This window comes from Acomys minous, assembly GCF_964271855.1.
Source record: "Acomys minous genome assembly, chromosome: 6".
Lineage (NCBI taxonomy): Eukaryota > Metazoa > Chordata > Mammalia > Rodentia > Muridae > Acomys > Acomys minous.
In genome coordinates, this window is record NC_140487.1 from 38912459 (window position 1) to 38928538 (window position 16080).

At 52.3% G+C, this 16080-nt stretch overlaps 1 protein-coding gene across 3 annotated transcripts in view; it reads right to left on the bottom strand.

The window, feature by feature from the left end:
• Window positions 1–8340: 8340 nt before the first annotated feature.
• Window positions 8341–16080, bottom strand: part of KCNH2 (potassium voltage-gated channel subfamily H member 2) — a 31843-nt gene continuing 24103 nt past the window's right edge. For all 3 annotated transcript variants that reach the window (XM_084784404.1, XM_084784405.1, XM_084784406.1), the window contains 10 exons: window positions 15286–15714; window positions 14407–14794; window positions 13869–14068; window positions 13253–13505; window positions 11831–12024; window positions 11440–11539; window positions 10584–10862; window positions 10311–10497; window positions 9981–10158; window positions 8341–8847 (listed from right to left, as the gene is read on the bottom strand). In XM_084784404.1, coding sequence (XP_084640530.1) covers window positions 8698–8847; window positions 9981–10158; window positions 10311–10497; window positions 10584–10862; window positions 11440–11539; window positions 11831–12024; window positions 13253–13505; window positions 13869–14068; window positions 14407–14794; window positions 15286–15714 — 2358 coding nt within the window. In that variant the 3' untranslated portion in view covers window positions 8341–8697. The remainder of the gene's footprint in view (window positions 8848–9980; window positions 10159–10310; window positions 10498–10583; window positions 10863–11439; window positions 11540–11830; window positions 12025–13252; window positions 13506–13868; window positions 14069–14406; window positions 14795–15285; window positions 15715–16080) is intronic.

A 16080-nucleotide genomic window follows, 5' to 3' on the forward strand; every position in this document is an offset into this window, starting at 1 on the left:
TATCGCCATGGAGAGGCCTCTTCGTCTCATAAAGAGGAGGCCCCGTCCTCCTGGAGTCTGAAGAACAACCTTGGCTAAGGAGTCTACCTGGCCTTCCAGATGGGAAGCAGAATTTTCTAGATGACCCAGGTCTGTGTCTGCTTGAGCGCTGAGTTCCTTAAAGTTTCTATCCCCATAACCAGGGCTGAAGTTCCCATTGCAGCAGAGCCCATGGGCAGTGAGAATAGAAGAGCTCACCATGCAAGGCGGGTGCTACCCTCTTCTCCGTTCTATATGAACACCTGCTGAATGACGCATGAGGGCACAGAGGAGCGGTCCCCTCTAGTGTGAACGATTTTAGGACTACACAGGGACTGGCATGTTCCCAGAGCCAAGTTCCACAATCCCCGCCAAGCACAATGGTGTTCTCCTGGTTTCTCAGCTCAAGGGGCCATCAGCTAGACAGCCACAGTCCTGCATAGATCAGAACACTTTTCTTTTCACCAGTAGACCCACAGCCCCAGGGTGTACTCCTCCCCAGGAGCAAGCAACCCATCTCCCAGGAGCCTCTGGATGCAATATTTTGCAAAAATCTACCTGGAAGATGGGTTGCATCTCAGTGGACAGATTGGCTGTGAGCGCCGCAGTTTAAAGTTTTCTTAAATTTTAAAAATTGCTATTATTTATTATTTTTGTAATTTTTAAATTTTTATTTTTAAGTAATTAATTTAAGCAATTTTTAATTAATTAAACATTTTACTTTTTACATATACATTTATATTATTACACATATATACAATAAACTACCTATAGCAAGAAGAACCATGACACAATTAGGAATTATATAAATGTTACGTTCTTAGTGTTTTGGCTATTTGTATTTGACAGCCTTGAAGAAAACATCTTTCCTATCTTGGTGCATCTAAAATTCTGAATGTAAATCAATTTCATCACATGTTGTTATTATCAACCTAAAACATCTTTCTAGACCTAAAAACATCTTAACCCCTAAAAAAGTAAGTTTCTTTGTAAAACTAAACTACCTTGTCTTCAACCCCATCAGATACTTGAGAAGGAATAAATTTGATTACCTGAGTATGCAGAGAGTGCAGGTTAGTAGCTTTCCAAATGAGAAGATGACAGAGACAGTTTGCTACCTGAACAGTCGCCCAAAACTCTCTATAACGCTGGAGCATCTTCTTCAGCCTTCTGGCCCAATATATCTGACGGACATGTTTGTGAGGCAGGAACTGTTGAAGACTTACTTACCCTGTCTTGGCAGAGTTTGGCCATTGACTCTGCCCACATCCAAGCTCACCTTTTTTTAGTCAGAATTCTGTCTGTGGTAGAAATGAGGACATTTTACCCAGTAGCTTGTTTGCCACATTTGAAGCCATCTCCATAAGGAGGTTCTTTGATGCTCATCATCCTCTTTGAGCTAGGCTAGGTGTTGCCAGGAGTTAACCTGTCTCATTGTCAATGAATCTTTAAAATAATAAAAAAAAAACATTTTAAAATGCCATATTTTGCATGTCGCTGAGGTTTTTGAAGACCTTATCTAACTATCCTACCTTATCTTTCTATAGAATCCTATCTATCTGCCACACCTAAGACGTATATTCTTGTGATAAAAGTAGACTAGTAACTGACATGACCATGATTTGGTCAACTAACAATTAACTTGTATAACTTATTTATCCTAAACAGCCTTCAATAGCACTTTCAAAGTATTGGAAGTAAACCTTGTATTCTAAATGAATTGTTCTTAAAAATTTTATACGCAAGGTCCTGGCTTATGGGAGGATGCAGCCTTTCTCACAGGAAGACAAAAAAGAGGATGTAGAGCAACCAATAGGGCCTGCGTCAGTCTTACATCTTTAGGGGGTCAGAGGACTCATCTGTCATTTAGCTGGGTCCATGGGGTGACTGTGGTAATCTTCACTGTTGAGGGAGTGGTGAGGAACACAAGATATGGGCCTTCCATGTTGGCTCCAGGGTCTGGGTTAGGGTCCTCTTTACCCACACAAGGCCCTCAGGCTGGGACTTGTGGACAGGCTCAGACACGGGAAGGGCATAGCCTCTCTACCCATCCGATGAAGAGTCCCTTGAGTCTGCTGAGCGTCTATACGGACTTGAGGGGGAAACAGTCATTTCCGCCCTAGGAACTTCTTGACATTCATGCACCTGGCCCTTAGGATGACAAAAGGTAGGAGGTTGGCCCAGTTTTTGTCTGTCTCAAGGATACACTTAGTTTACCTGTCCTGAGCTTTGTGCACAGTGTAGTTTTAAATCAACATTCGTCAGATTAAGAGTAACTTTGGCCACCAAGACCAGGCCATTGTCGGATCCTAAGGAGAGAGAGTCAATCCAATCTAGAAATAATATCTGGGGCTGAGTAACTCAGCAGTTTTGTTGCCCTGAGGTAGGTGGCCTGGTGGAATTTGGCAACCATCTGTTCTCCAATAATGGCAGGGAGTATGAGTCTCTTGTCTGGCAAAAAACTACCAACCATGGCTCCTTTTTGTCCACTTGGAGCAACTCAGGTTCAGGCAGGGGAACCAAGATAAAGAGGTCCTACTGGTTCTAGGGCCACCAACTCCGCTGCCCTGCTCCCTGTGCCTCAGAGAGTTCCCCCTTTGGTGCCCTGTGTAGTGGGCAACAGCTAGCTCTCTTGGCAGTTGTATGGCCTCTAGTAAGTCCAGGACTTTGTTGTTGTTTATTTCCTTTTCAGCTGAGGTGGGGACCCCTCTCCCTATAGAGAAGGCTCCATGGACAGGGGCTATACCGACTGTCTGTGTACACAGTGCTGGCTTTACTCTTCCCCCAGTGAAGTGCCTAGGTTAATGCCAGAGGCTCGTCCGTTTGTACTGAAGTCCCTCCACTGAGGGGCCAAGCCCACCGCATCGAGTCCAAGGAGACAACTGTGGCCCCAGCATACCTGATTTCATCTTGAACAAAACTGCCCCAGGCTTTCTCTAGGCCTTGGCAGCCAAATAGCTCCCTTTTCTTGGCAATCACCAGTCCTGCAGCTCCCACTCACCACACCCTCTGGCTCTTTTTTTTTGGGGGGGGGGAGAACTCTGAACTGTGGAAGATTGGTCTCTAACCCACAGAGGGAGACAGGGTTGCACCTGAGATTACAGAATTGGGTGGAAGACCAGGGTCCAGACCCAGCCCAGAGTGCAAAGCCCTGCAGGTGTAAGAAGGGGCTGGGGGGGCGGGAGCTGACACAGGAGTCAGACACACCATCCTGCTAATAGCAATGTGACCTCCCAGCCACCTAGTCATCCAGCCACCTAACTCAGGGTCCTCACTTCCCAGGAGACTCCAGGTGTTGCTGCTACAGATGCAAAGCACCTGAGCCAGGCATGGTGGCACATGCATGTAACCCCAGCATCAGGAGGCAGAGTCAGGTAGATCTTTGTAAGTTCGAGGCCAGCCTGGTCTACAAAGTGAGTTCCGGGATGGAGGTGGGGGGAAGCCCCTGGGAATATAAATGGCCGCATCCACTATGAAAATTAGTGTGAGGGTTTCTCAAAACACTAAAACCATAACATGACCTGGCTGTACCCCTCCTTGATTCCAAACGATTCCATATCCTACTACAGAGACACCTGCTCATTCATATTCATTGCTGTTAGGTTCATGATCGCTCAGACACGGACTTACCCGAGAGGGAGCAACCGATAGTGAACATGTGGCATGTGCACAATGAAGTTCCTCAGCTCTAAGGAAAAGTGAAAATTTAAATCTTCAGGAAAATAAATGGAACTGAAATATATTACACTGAGGGAGGGAACCCAGACCCAAAGGGACCAACTCCACGTGTCCTCTCTCATGTGTGGATCCCAGCCTCAAGGCTTTTTTTATTCTTTGTTTAACTTGGAGTGCTTGTAGAGGCCAGGAAGCTGGGAATGGGTTCCTGGGAGGAAGGGGGTGGGGAGGAGCTTAAGTCAGGTAAAACAGTAGAACAGGTGTTCTGTAAAGGAGGTAGAGAGACGAGGAAGGTGGGCCGTGAGGGTGGTGCGTGGAAAGGCCACCTGGAGGTCTGAGGGATGGGTCAACAGGAAAGAGTACTCTCTGCTCTCCCAGAGGCCCACAGCCTGGTTCCCAGCACCCGCGTCATAATTGCCTATTAACTACAGCTCTATGGGAACTGCTGGCCTACACTCACATAGACACACAAAGCATAAACTCTCTTAATTTTTAACTTTAAAAAACAGTATAGTGAGAGAGAAGGAGGAAGGATTGTAGGAGGCAGAGGGGCAGGAGACAGGAGAACGTGGCTCACAGACTCACAGAGACTGAGGCAACAGCCACTGAGCCTGCATGGGACCGTGCGAAGTCCTCTGCATATAAGTCCTGGTTGTGTGGCTTGGTGTTCTTGTGGGACTCCTAACAGTGGAGTATGGATGTCTCTGACTGTGTTGCCTGCTCTTGGGGCCTTTTCCTCTTTCTGGGTTGCCTTGTCCAACCTTGATCTGCGAGTTTGTGCTGTCTTATGTAATCTGTTACGCCATGTTTGGTTAATATCCCTGGGAGGCCTGCTCTTTCCTGAAGGGAAAAGGGGTGGATCTGGGGGACAAGGGAGGCAGAAGGAGGGAATGGGGAGGAATCGAGGGAAGGGAAACTGTAGTATGAGAGAAGGATAAATGAAAAAAATAAAACATGGAAGCCTACTATTTCAGCTAAGCAGGAAAAGGCACTGCTCACCTGAGTTCAGCCCCTGGGATCCAACTGGTAGAAGGAGAAAACTGATTTCCATACGTTATCTTCTGATCTCTACACATACCATGGTGTGTACACACTCTAAATGTAAAAATATACATTCTTAAAGAGAGTTTGCAGGGAGGTACCCTACATGGGTAGACAACACTGCTCCAAGAAGCAATACATTATTTTTCTTTAACATTTATTTTGTTTTTATCTTACGTATCTGTTCAAGTGCTTGCATGTATGGCCATACACCACACACATGCCTGGTGCTCACAGAAGCCAGAAGAAGTCATCAGGCCTCCCCGGGAACTGGAGTTACAGATGATTGTGAGCAGCCTGATGTGGGGGCTGGGAACTAAACTCGGATCCTCTGTAAGAGCAGTACATGCTCTTAACCATTGAGCCATCTCTCTAGCTCTAGAAGCCATGAGTTTTTAAATAAAATCCCAGTGCCAGGTATGGGACATTATCTTACGTGTTTGGGGTCATGTGGGACCCAAAAGATTCGGAAATCATACAGGTAATGGCTACTTCTCTTGGCTGACCACCAGCACCAGATGATAAGGCTGGTGCCAAACACACCATGCATGTTGGTAGCAGGACAGAGAAAAATCAAGCGAAAACTGATCTGGAAGCTTCTTCTATGCTGCCCGGCTTTCACGGTGCTGGAAGATGCTCTGTAGGCCACTGGGGAGAAAAGACATCAAGTCTCACCTATGAGAACCTTGCAGGATACAATAGCAATGCACCATGGAAGAACTGTGGCATAAACGTTACAGAAATGGTCAACTGCTTTTCCCCCTTGGTTTTTTAGGGCAAGGTTTCTCTGTGTAGATTGGCTGTCCTGGAACTGACCCTGTAGACTACGCTGGACTCAAGCCGGGAGATCTACCTGCCTCTGTGCTGGGATTAAAGGTGTGTGCTACCACTGCCCAGCTCAAATGCTTTCTTGATTAGTCTTTAAGCCCACTCCACAGGAAGAATTCATACTTAGTGCTATAAACCAGGTCAAAACACATGACCAGGGAGCTTGTATATAGGCTCCTACTAGTGTTGTTCTGTTAAATGGACTCAAAATCCCTTCTAAATATTGGTTTATCCCATAGATTAGTGCTGCCCTCAGCATTGGTCAGCTTCTGTTTGCGGACGATGGGAGTAATGCAGAGACTCCTAAGTGCTCAGTGTTGAGGGCTCAGCCCTAAATGCGGCATCTACGTCCCCATCCTCCAAGGCTCAGAACAGAAAGGAAGAAGAAAGGGATGTAAGAGCCAGAGAGTAGAGAGGAATGCTGGGAAATGCTGTCTTCTGGACCTCACTGCTGCCCATGAAGCCACAACAACAGCACCGGCCACTGCACTAGACCTGTTCAAGACTGTGACCATCAACACCCCATCACAGATGGCAAGGGGCTTCTGAGGAGCAACAAGTAGTTGGGGGGGTGGGGATGATATTTGTCTGTGATGTAACCACCCATGAGTTACATTTGCTCAAGTAAATAACCCACATGCACACATGCCCACACAAGCAACCCTGAGTAAATGCTAGAGACACACATCTACAAAAACAAAAGCATGAAATAGGAGAGGCTTGGAAGGAGGAAGAGGATAGGAAAGAATAATGGAAGAGAGGATGGCCAAAGTGTTACAGGTGTGTATGTATATGCATATATCTGTATGGGGTGTGTGTGTGTGTGTGTGTATAATTAAAATTGTGAGAATAAACTTTAATGGGTAATTGGATGGTAACCAGACAGATAAAAGCAAAGGCGTAATGTGGCAGCTAGAGAGGGACCAAGTGATGAATGGAGCCACCATGACTGCCACCCACCACTCAGACTCCAGCTCCAACATGCAGCCCCTAGAAGGGACCTGGGCCAGGCTGCCATGCAACTCTTCCATCAGGCCAAGCAGGTGGCCCCTGGGGCATCCATGTGGATCAACACACAAGTGTTACCGCCACCAGTCCCCTCTTAAGCACAGACACTTGTATGCGCACAGACCCGTGTCACTCCCCACAAGCACTTAACATCTGTACCAGACTGCACAAGCCCAGGCAGTGTCTTCACACGGAGGCAGGCAAATGACTCTCATGCTCAGATGCTGCCTCCAAAGAAGTAACCAGCACTAACTTGTCACAAAGCCATGAGGCAGGCCAAGGGGTCTTCCTCCCACTTCTCCAGGGGCCACCAGTCCCCAGCTTGATTCACAGGAAGCCCATCATACTGAGGGCAGAGAGCATCATGTGAACCTATAGCTCCCACCCTCACTGCCTGCCACTTGCCCTCAGTAAGGCTCTAGCTCACCTACATAGTACACAAAGAGAGCAACATCCTACTGATACCCCCTCCCGCACTCACATACCCACCCTCCGGGAAGGTCTATTTTGCATACTTGTCTACAGTCAGAAGCTTGTCCACTCCAACAAGTGTCAGTGTGTGTCCAGTTTCCCTCCTGGTCTCGCCCACCTGTGTCACCTCTCTCAACCTTGAAACTGTAAGTCTCCTCCTTTTCTTCTCTTCCCAACACCACCAGGCTCTGGTTGGGGTGAGACATCCTTCCCTCCTCCCTGTCTGGGGGACTCCAGGCTGCTCAGAGACCGAGTGTCGCCATGCTCGTCTTCTGTGTTAGTTAGTATACCTATCTCAAAGGGACAGAGGTGAGGAGTCTTGAGAACTTGCCTGGGCTCTGGTGGCCTCTGGCAGCACAGTCAACTAGGAGCCGGCCTAACCAGGCAGAACTCGCCACTGCCTTTGGCTGCCACACGGCAGGCAGCATGTCAGGAGAATGTGTTCACAAATTCAGCAACACAAGTGTACACATGAGTGAAGGGGAACTGTCACTGTCAAGATATGGCTCAGAGGTTAAGGGCACCGACTGCTCCTCCAGAGGTCCTGAGTTCAATTCCCAGCAACCACATGGTGGCTCACAACCATCTATAATGAGATCTGGTGCCCTCTTCTGGCCTTCGAGTGTAAATGCAGGCAGAGCAAACGCTGTATACATAATAAATAAATACATAAATAAATCCTTTAAAAAAAAAGATATCAATAGAATGAGCCACTTTTCAACCTGCATCTCCTTCAGCAATCCCTCTGTGACCAATAGTCACAAGGAGCCAAGGTATAATCAGGGTCGGATCCACCCAGAGCCAGATACAAGTGTGTGCTGGTCACAATGGGAAAGCCAGTGTATCCAAAGCTAGGCCAATGTGAGGCCCAATTATACAGGGTCAACATAAAGCCAACTCGGGGTAGGGAGGCTGGACTCAGACCAAAGAGAACCCCAGGTGAGAATAGGTAGGACGCTGAAATTGTGAGCTATTGGAGAGGGCTTTATCAACGTGGGGCTGACTCTGAGTGGGAGCCAGTGTGCCACAAAGCAAATCCACATGGTTGTGAAGGATTGAACTCAGGGTAGAAAGTATCCTATTAGACTCAGAGTAGTCCACAGGGCTTTGTGATCTCATATTGTATGGCCCCAGGGAGTACCCACATCTTTCAAGTACATGGGTATACACACACACATGCACGCATGCACGCACGCACACTCGCACACATACAGAAGCTCTTGCTCTCCCACACAAGCACATTCAGAACATAAACATAAGATAAAGCAGGTGATGGCTGAAGCTAACCAGCACCCAGAGTGTCCTCAGGATAATTATTTATTATTCATAGTCATCAGCATCTTCATTAATTATTCATATGATCCTTAATTATAATCCTTAACAATAAGAGCAGTAAATAGCAGAAAAGTCCTTGAGGTGCCTAAGGCCCAGGGCCGGGTGCCTCCGGGCAGTTAGACCAGCTAATGCCCCCAGGGCAGTGGGGGGACCACAGACCCCCTGTCCACTGCCCAGCTCTGCCCCTCCCAGTGGGGCCCAGGGTATTGCAGGAGGAGCTGCTCCGGCACTGTTCTCCCCTCCAAACCAAGGTCTCCAAGGAGAGCGGTCAGGTAATGCCCTGAACCCAGGTGAGCTATGAGTCCACACTGGGTAACATCACTAACTGCCGGGATCTGAACCATGTCTGTGCAGGGGCTGGGAGGTGAGGGCCCCCAGCTGGCCGGGCAGGGAGAGGCGTCGAGTGGGGCCATCTTGGGGGAGCTCTGGGGCTCCTGCAGGAAGCTCCTCAAACGCCATGAACTGGGAAACCTACAAAGAACACAGAGCATAAACAGGCAGGAAAAACTGTGGGGGAGGAGAAAAGGGGCAGAGACAAAGACAGCAAGACTGACGTCAGAGGGGAGGGGTGGGTGGGCAGAACAGGGACCTGAGGGGACAAGAGGCTGCAACTGGAAGAAAAGGTGTGCAGTTTGGGGACAAGAGTCAAATTAAAGAGCTGAGAGTCACTACTGAGCACCCTGACAGAGGACCTTGCTCTGGGCCCAGGGAAGATGGATTCCACGCTCTCGCCTTTCCCTTCCCTAGAGAATGTGGCAGGGCAGCCAGCGCCAAACCCCCAAGTGGAATAAGAAGTCCCTGCTTCGGGATGGCAGCTGGGACAAAGAGAGACAAGGTGCCTTCTTGCCATTCTCCAAAGAACCCTGGGGCCCTAGAAACAGCAGCGGGCCAGCAGCCAGGCGTCTGAGGCCAGGGAGAGCGCCAGGGCAGGCGGGAGGGGGTTGTGGGTGCTGACGTGTCTACTGGTGAGATCCCTGCGGGGGAGGCTGCGAAGGGAGACTGGCACATTTGCTGACGTGGGCCCTGGTGTCTGCAAACAGGAGCGAGCAGCATATGGGAGGGGGAGCAGTGCCAGGGGAAGGGGAGTAGATCCCAGGGCACCTCTGCAAGGCCCAGGAGGGCCCCTCAACCGTCAGTCAGAGCTGGGGCTGTCCCTTAGGACGCTACTCGAGGACAAGAGATGGAGATCCAGGAGGTCCCATCTCAGAGTCTTGACTTTGGCACCCTGGAAATGCCAGCAGCCTTCAAGATGGTACTATAACACTGCTAGAGTAAGAGCCAAGATGAGAGGCAGCAAAGCCAGGGCAGTGTAACTACAGCAAAGACCCGGATGCTCTCCTGAGGCACACTAGCAAGCAGCATGCAGACCCAAGTCCCAGGCTCAGGACGCCGTGTTTACATCTGTCCCTGTGAACCACCGTTGCTGGCAGGTTCCCTGGCTCCTGCCCTCTTCTGCACTGCTTCCAGAGCACATAGGCAGGAGGAAAGAAGAGGTAGAGGAGGGGAGAGGAGGGTGAAGAGGTCTCATTCCATGCCCAGCCGAGAGGGGCGGTGCTGGGGCAGAAAGAGTGCGGCTGGGGCTGGGAGTGGGCGTCAGAATGTACCTGAGAAAGCGAGTCCAGGGTGAGAGTGGGGATGGGGCCGACAGGCAACAAAGGGGATGTGGACGTGGGGCCAGGCCCAGGGGTGGTCACAGCACTGTAGGCAGGAGGAACCAGTGTCATTTGCCTCTGTAGCAGCTGTAGGACAGTGGCCATGTCTGCACTTAGCCGGGTTTCCAGCCTGGGCAGGAAGGAAGGAGAGCACTCAGAAAAGTGGAGACAGGGGCATCAACTCTAGGTGGCAACTCTTCACCTAGCTGAGGATGGAGAGGCTGCCTGGTACCCTACAGTGCAGCCTACCCTGTGCCCTCACCCTGGGCAGCCCCTCTTCACCTGTTCAGCTGTCTCTGGAGAGCATCCAGCCTGCTCTCCACATCGCCCCGGGAACGCCGACCAGGGCTGGACAAGGGGATGTTGAGGAGGCTAGGGGCTGGGGCAGGGCATCGAGGCAGCTCCTGGTACTGGCGCCCCCGACTGTCCCCCCAGAAGCTGAAAATATTGGACACCCCAGAGAAGGCACCTGGAGCAAGAGAGGAGGTCAGAAAGAAAAAGTCAAGCACCCGCCCATCCCCCACATCCATCCCCCCCCCCAGGGCCCAGGCCTACCTGACAAGGGGTTACAGGTGTCACTGCTTTTCTCTCCGTCCTCCGTCAAAGGCTCCCCACCTGGTGGGTCTCCAGGGGGCCTGGGGCTGGAGAAGGGCAGCAGGCGGAGGGGGCTGGAGCTGCGACCTGGGCCCTCATCTTCACTGCTCTCTGGGCTGGACGGGCCACTGGATGGACTCTCCCCCCATGGCCCTCCTGGCTGACCCCGGCAGCTTGGCCCTGCCCCAACTCGGACAGGGCCTTGCCCCAAGGCTGACACCTCCCCCGGCTGCTCTGTGTCTGTGGGAAACAGAGAACAGATCTCAGAGAGAGGGAAGAACAGGGAAGGAACAGAGGAGCTGAGCGAGCCGGGGAAGGAGTGGGGGAGTGGGGGGGGGAGTTGGGAGGGGTGGGGGGAGGGTGTATATCCTCAGTTGTTTTGTCTCCCTCCCACTCTCAACCTGCCTGAGAACTCCCTTGCCACGCCCTGGCTGCTGGGCAGCCACTGGGCACTGCTGATTCTGGATTTCTGGCTCTCTGTAGCCTGCCACTCAAGTCCCTTTGTTCTTGTGCTCTCTCCCACCCCTTCCCTCCTCTCTTTAAGGGTCAAGGCCTGGTAGACAACACTCAAGCCTAATAAAGGCCAAAAGCCTGTGTTTGTCCTTGAAGTAAGAGAGGTCTACCCAAAGGAGACCCTAGTTCAAACAAAGGAGGCTTCGGGGGTGGGGGGTGGGGAAGGTGGGGATGGGTGCACCGGTGGACTGCATGCCAGTCTGATGGGCAGAGGTGGAATCTGCACAGCCTGACCCTGCCCCCCCCCTGCCCTCCCCTCCCCTCCTGCCTCCCCGTAGCCACCTCACCCTTGTAGCCACCTCACCCTTGTCCGTGCGCCTGCGGAATGACAGCTTGCGCTTGCGTTGCCTGTTAAAGCCGCTCTCTAGTTCCGCGCTGCTGGGGGAGCCTGGAATCATGTTGGTCTGCAACCAAGAGCAGAATCAGGGCCCTTAGGTGCATCCTGTGTGGCTTGCCTGGAATGGGGAGGGGCACCTACACCCCTTCACTAGCACAGAGAGGTGGGGCTGTAGGAAGAACTGTTTCCCTCTAAGTAGCTGTCCCTGAACAGCTAAAGTCTGGGACTTTCAGAGAGCAGGATCTGACTGTGACGCCAAGTGACAGGCAGAGGAAGAGGCAGAGAAGCTGCGTATTCAGAGTCACACAGGGAAGGGGCAGCCTCTCAGGGAGCTCTCCTGGGGATGACGGCAACTCACATCTCGAAGATTGAAGGTGATCTCCAGGCTAGACCAAAAGTGATCTGAGAACTCAGGGTACATGTCCAACACCTCCAGCAGATCATCGCGGTGGATCTTGTGCAGGTCGCAGTAGGTAAGGGCCCTCACGTCACCATTGGACTTTCCAGGACGTGCATACAGGTTCAAAGGTTCTCCAAAGATGTCATTCTTCCCTGGGGGCCACGAGGAAGACAGAGGCTTCAGCCCACGACACCAGCATGCAGATCAGCAGATGCACTCCTCTGGGTAAACTCCACCCTGGACAGGAGCATCTCCAGTCGTCCAGCTCCTGGCCACACAGCCAAGGACGCATCAGCCAGCCCATGTTCTCAGGGATCTCAGCGGATGGGGAAGCACCAGTGGCCGGAGGTGTGACAGCAGAAGGGGCAGGGATTTGGAGTCTCTCAGGAACTACTCAACAAGCAGGAACCACCCAGAGTGCCCCGGCTCTGCCTGTAGCCATGATGTCCTTGGCACAACCCTACCTCTACCCTCAACAACATCCTAGCAAACTGCAGTGCCCTATAAACAATGGTCTTCCAAGCTATGACATCACGGTGGTTAATCAGAGCCAGCACTGTTCTGCTGAAAGAAAACAGGGACTGGAGAGATGGCTCAGAGGTTAAGAGCACTGGCTGCTCTTCCAAAGGTCCTGAGTTCAATTCCCAGCAACCCCATAGTGGCTCAAGACCATCTACAATGAGATCTGGTGCCCTCTTCTGGCGTACAGGAGTACAGGCAGGCAAAACACTGCAGTATACATAATAAAGCTTAAAAAGAATAGAAGGAGAAAAAGAAGAAAAGAAAATAGGACAGCATAGCTGAGAACAGCCAAGCACAGAAAAGACCAAAATGTGTGCACGTGTGTAGGAAAACTTGATTTAGTTGGGAGAGGAGTTAAGGTAGGGAGTGGTGTGCATGTTTGGGCTGAACAGTGAAATAAAAGTCTAAAATGCCCTACTATGGGCCTTGGCCAAAAGTTTGGTGTGTACAGGATCAAAGAAAGAACTTGAGATGAAAGGAAGTCTCTACTGTCCGAGTGCAACCCATACACACAATGCCATAGGCAGGGACAGAAGGGACAAGACTCCCTCGGGACACTCTATGCTGCCTGAAGCTTCCAGGAACCTCGTCCTTAACGAACCTGGATGCCTGGCTGTATTTCCATCTCCACTACCAGGTAATGTTCGACTTTAAGGAAACACTAGATGCCTGCCTATGAGATGCCTGGGTCCCCTCGAGGTCTCCCAGCCCAACAGCCCCACGTCCTGCAGGGCTTCCCTCTGCCCACCCTCAGGCGAGTTAAAGGAACCCAAGTATCCTGCCAGCAACCCCACACCCCCAGTGTATTCAGAGAGCTCAGGGTCTCTCTGCATTTCAGTGGGCGTTCCCACCCCATACCCAAGATGGCCACCACGACATCACCCCGCAGGATCTCGATGGAGCCCCTGGAGATGAAGTAGAGGGCGGTGAGCAGGTCCCCAGCGTGCACCAACGTGTCCCCTGGAGGTGCGTGCGTGGTCTTGAACTTCATGGCCAGGGCCCGCAGGCAGCCTTTGGTGGCCCCTCGGAAGGGTTTGCAGTGCTGCAGCAGCGAGCGGTTCAGGTGGAGGCAGATGTCAGCCTGCAGGCACTCAGGGAAGCCCTTCAGCACCTGGGGATCAGGGCGGGTCAGGACACTCTCTTGGGACTCAGCCCAAACACTAGTCCAGTGCCTCCTCACACCTCTGCCTCAGGGAAAAACTGCTTCATCCAGTTCTTTCCTCTGCAGAAACTTGGGGGGGGGGTGCAGAACTCCCTCACACCTGGGTTGCCACTCTGACCAAGTTCTTATCTGGGAGTGTAACAATTGATTCCTCACCCCCTCAGGCTGAAGGGGAAATGTGTGAAGAAGCTGGCCTCTCCCAGTGGGAGAACTCCAGGTGAAGTCATTCTCAGGTTCTTTAATACTAACTACACCCGTCTGAGGCATGCTGGGTGCACCACGAGGGTGCCCCGGCACCCGCTGGCGCCTCACCGCGTTCATGTCGATGCCGTTGGTGTAGGACCAGGCGTGCTGGAAGTACTCCTCGAGGCGCTGGCGTAGCGGGTTGGGAATCTGGTGGAAGCGAATAAACTCCCGCACCCGGAGCATCTGTGTGTGGTAGCGGGCCGTGCCCGAGTACAGCCGCTGGATGATGGCGGACACGTTGCCGAAGATGCTGGCATACATGAGGGCTGGGGGCGTGGGTGAGTGGGGCCGTCAGCATCCGCAGGGACCCCGCCCGCCCACGGGGACCCTCTGCTCAGGCCCCGCACCAGGTCAACGACACTCGCGGTCCGGTCACGTCTCAGTCTGAGAGTGGACATACACATGCTCAAACACACGCCAACCTTCAGCATTTCCTGCCCTAGTGTCCCAGCCTCCAAACTATATTGTGAACCCAGGACGCTAGGAGGGGAAGAGGAGGGGGCGGGGCAAGGTGCTCTGACTTCCTCTTGGCTCCTTAGGACTTTCACTACCACTTCTACCCAGCCATGGCTCCGCCCCCCACCCACCTCCAGGACGCACTCACAGCCAATGAGCATGACGCAGATGGAGAAGATCTTCTCTGAGTTGGTGTTGGGGGAGACGTTGCCGAAGCCCACGCTGGTGAGGCTGCTGAAGGTGAAGTAGAGCGCTGTAACATACTTGTCCTTGATGGAGGGGCCGCCCAAGCCGCTGCTGTTGTAGGGCTTGCCGATCTGGGCGCCCAGGTTGTGCAGCCAGCCGATGTGCGAGTCCATGTGAGGCTGTTCCATGTTGCCGATGGCATACCAGATGCAGGCCAACCAGTGTGCAATGAGCGCGAAGGTGCACATGAGCAGGAAGAGCACCGCTGCCCCATACTCCGAGTAGCGGTCCAGCTTCCGGGCCACGCGCACCAGCCGCAGCAACCTCGCGGTTTTCAGCAGCCCGATCAGCTAGAGGAGGAGGCAGGTTCAGTATGAGGGCACCTGAGTAAGAGCGCTGCAGCTGAGGGTACTGACTGATGCCATAACAGACTTCGTCCTGGCACTCCCTGATGATGAAAACCACCCTGTAGAGAGTGCCTCCCACGGGGCTCCCACACAGGTGCCACATTAATCTCCGCCAGTGCTAAGACAGAGTAGTAAGGGTCTCCACGCCGAGAATGAGGAAACAGGGGCTCTGAAAGAACCAACAGTCACCTCAAGGTCCTAGGCCAAAATTCTAATTAGCTTTTGAGGGAGCTTTTGTGTAGCTAGAAAATGGTATCTCTCACACACACACACACTTTCGTAGATAAATTAGGGGGAGAAAGCCACTTCCAGCTCCTTACGACCCTGTGGGTGAACAAGCACGGATTTGTTAGGGACCCTCCTTTCCTGTGTACTATCTCCCCCTTTTCCCCCCTTCCCCCTACTCCCTCCTGGCTGCCTTTTGCCAAGCCCACCTCCTCAGAGCCGGAGCCAAAGATGAGCAGGTCGAAGGGGATGGCAGCCACCATGTCAATGAGGAACCAGCCCTTGAAGTAGTGGACAGCGATGCGGCCAGGATGGCTGACCACCTCCTCGTTGGCATTGACGTAGGTGGTGCGGAAGTTGATGAGGATGTCCACAATGAACATGATGTCCACAATGAGGTCCACCACGGCCAGGGGCTGGCAGGCATAGCCGCAGTCGGGGGCTTGCGGCCCATCCTCCGTCTCCTTCAGCAGGAAAGCAGCCGAGTAGGGTGTGAAGACGGCCGTGTAGATGACCAGGAGCAGAATGAGCCAGTCCCACACAGCCTTGAAAGGGCTGTAGTGCAGGATGGTCCAGCGGTGTATTCTGGGGGCCTGCAGCTTATACTCGGGAAGCACATCAGCTCCCAAGGACAGGACCTAGACAGGGAGGGAAGGTGTGGGTGCTGAGGAAGGGTCATGGGACTTCGGAGCAGAAGCTGGTGGCCTCCTTACCAAATGTGGCCAAAGAGAGCACATTCCCGTCACGGTGTTCACCCTTCGGCCAAGTAGCCATAGCAACTGACTACCCTCGGACCTGGGCACTACAGTTCCCAGAATGCTAGCCAAGCAGGGTTGTTAGCCTCACACAGTTCTGACAGTACCCAATATACTTAACTTAGGTCATCATGCAGGAAGGCCCCATGTTGTTTTCCACCAGCAAGGCAGCCCAGACAGACCCACAGACCACACAACTCTCGCCATGCCTGCAATCTTACCCCACAGCCCAAAACACCACACCACACC